Raw genomic sequence first — 1,416 nt, forward strand, 5'->3', positions numbered from 1 at the left:
TATCAGGCCGTAGACGACTCCACGTCATCATGAGTGTTGATAACGCGTAACACGCTTATAGAGGTGCGCGTATGTATCGCGTTGTATGCGTAGACTAGTGCGGAATACGCACACGCGCTAGCAGTACGCGCAACAGAACACGTGAAGTTGTAAAAAAGTTTCGTTCATTTATAATAAGGGGAGTTTTTATGACGGTAACTTAATTTTCGCTTTAAAAAATAGTTTACATTTATTAAAACAATATTTAACCGACTAAGAATGAGAATAAATGGGAATTTTTGTTTTTATTATCCTCTACCTATCGTATCGTAGTGCTTGTCGTCTATCACACGGTAGAGGAGAGTAAAAAAAAATTCCTATCGTTTATTCTCTAAATAACCTTACCGTTGACGTAACCGCTGATTATGTAGCCAATACCAAGAACAAAGTGTAGCCATGCCATTGCATTAATCGCTTGGTCCTTTTCAATTGTTGCATTGGCAGCAATATAAACCTGTGAGCCGACTACGCCCAGCCCGACACCAAGAAGACAACTCACGAAAGCTAGTGTCAGAAAAGAACTTGCATAATACACTCCGGCATAGGCCCCTGCTGTTATAAAAGAACCCCCGCATAATAGGAGTCTGGGTGACGTGCCTCCTTGGAAGATTGCTAATATTATTCGTATCACAAATGCTCCTACCCCACTGATTGTAGCCATAATGGCGGCTTCATTTGGTGATAAGTCTTGACTTTGGGCAATGGAAACCAAATACACTACCCATCCGTTGTGAGAATATCCGCAAGCGATAAAAACTATTATCATTATAATAAAAGGTCCGTTTTTAAACAAGGAAGCATTGCACGTATCGTTGATACAAGTCCAAATGACATTTTGTTTATGATCTTCGTTATTTTGGAAGTTTTCCACTTCTTGATACACTGAGCTATCAGCAGTGCTAGTGCTGCGTTTCAAAGGTGTGAGTAAACACGCAGCTGCCACAGAGTGGAAATTAATTCCTGCAAGTAATAACATAGCTCCTCGCCATCCGTAGATATCAATGAGTAGTTGAGTTAACGCTGAAAAGGCGAGAATACCGAGTGGGAAGCCGGTGGTGATGATATTGGCAGCGACACGGTAGAAATCCGTCACAAAATACGTAGACATCAGACCAACAGTAACTGTTGTACCCATGCAGACAAAACCTGCATGATGTTAAACAACGGCATTTTGTCAACGCACTTTTGTAAAAAAATTGTATTGGTTTTATAATCCTAGATGTGGTGTTTATATATAGTTTAGAATCAAGCCGGCCACAAGGGTACATGTATTCCTGAACTGTATTGTTAATTTATAGCAGCTTTATTTAGAATATTACACTATGAACTCGGAAAAATTAAAGGAGTAGACATACTTTTCAAAAAAGCGGCAGCATT

General features: G+C 39.8%; 1 protein-coding gene across 1 annotated transcript; it reads right to left on the reverse strand.

Moving 5' to 3' along the window:
- Nucleotides 1–370: 370 nt before the first annotated feature.
- Nucleotides 371–1,174, reverse strand: LOC140143856 (monocarboxylate transporter 13-like). The gene has a single exon (XM_072165668.1). The coding sequence runs from the start codon at nucleotides 1,172–1,174 to the stop codon at nucleotides 371–373; it is 804 nt and encodes a 267-aa protein (XP_072021769.1).
- Nucleotides 1,175–1,416: the final 242 nt, after the last annotated feature.

The sequence above is a fragment of the Amphiura filiformis genome, unplaced genomic scaffold, assembly GCF_039555335.1.
Source record: "Amphiura filiformis unplaced genomic scaffold, Afil_fr2py scaffold_30, whole genome shotgun sequence".
Classification (NCBI taxonomy): Eukaryota; Metazoa; Echinodermata; class Ophiuroidea; order Amphilepidida; family Amphiuridae; genus Amphiura; species Amphiura filiformis.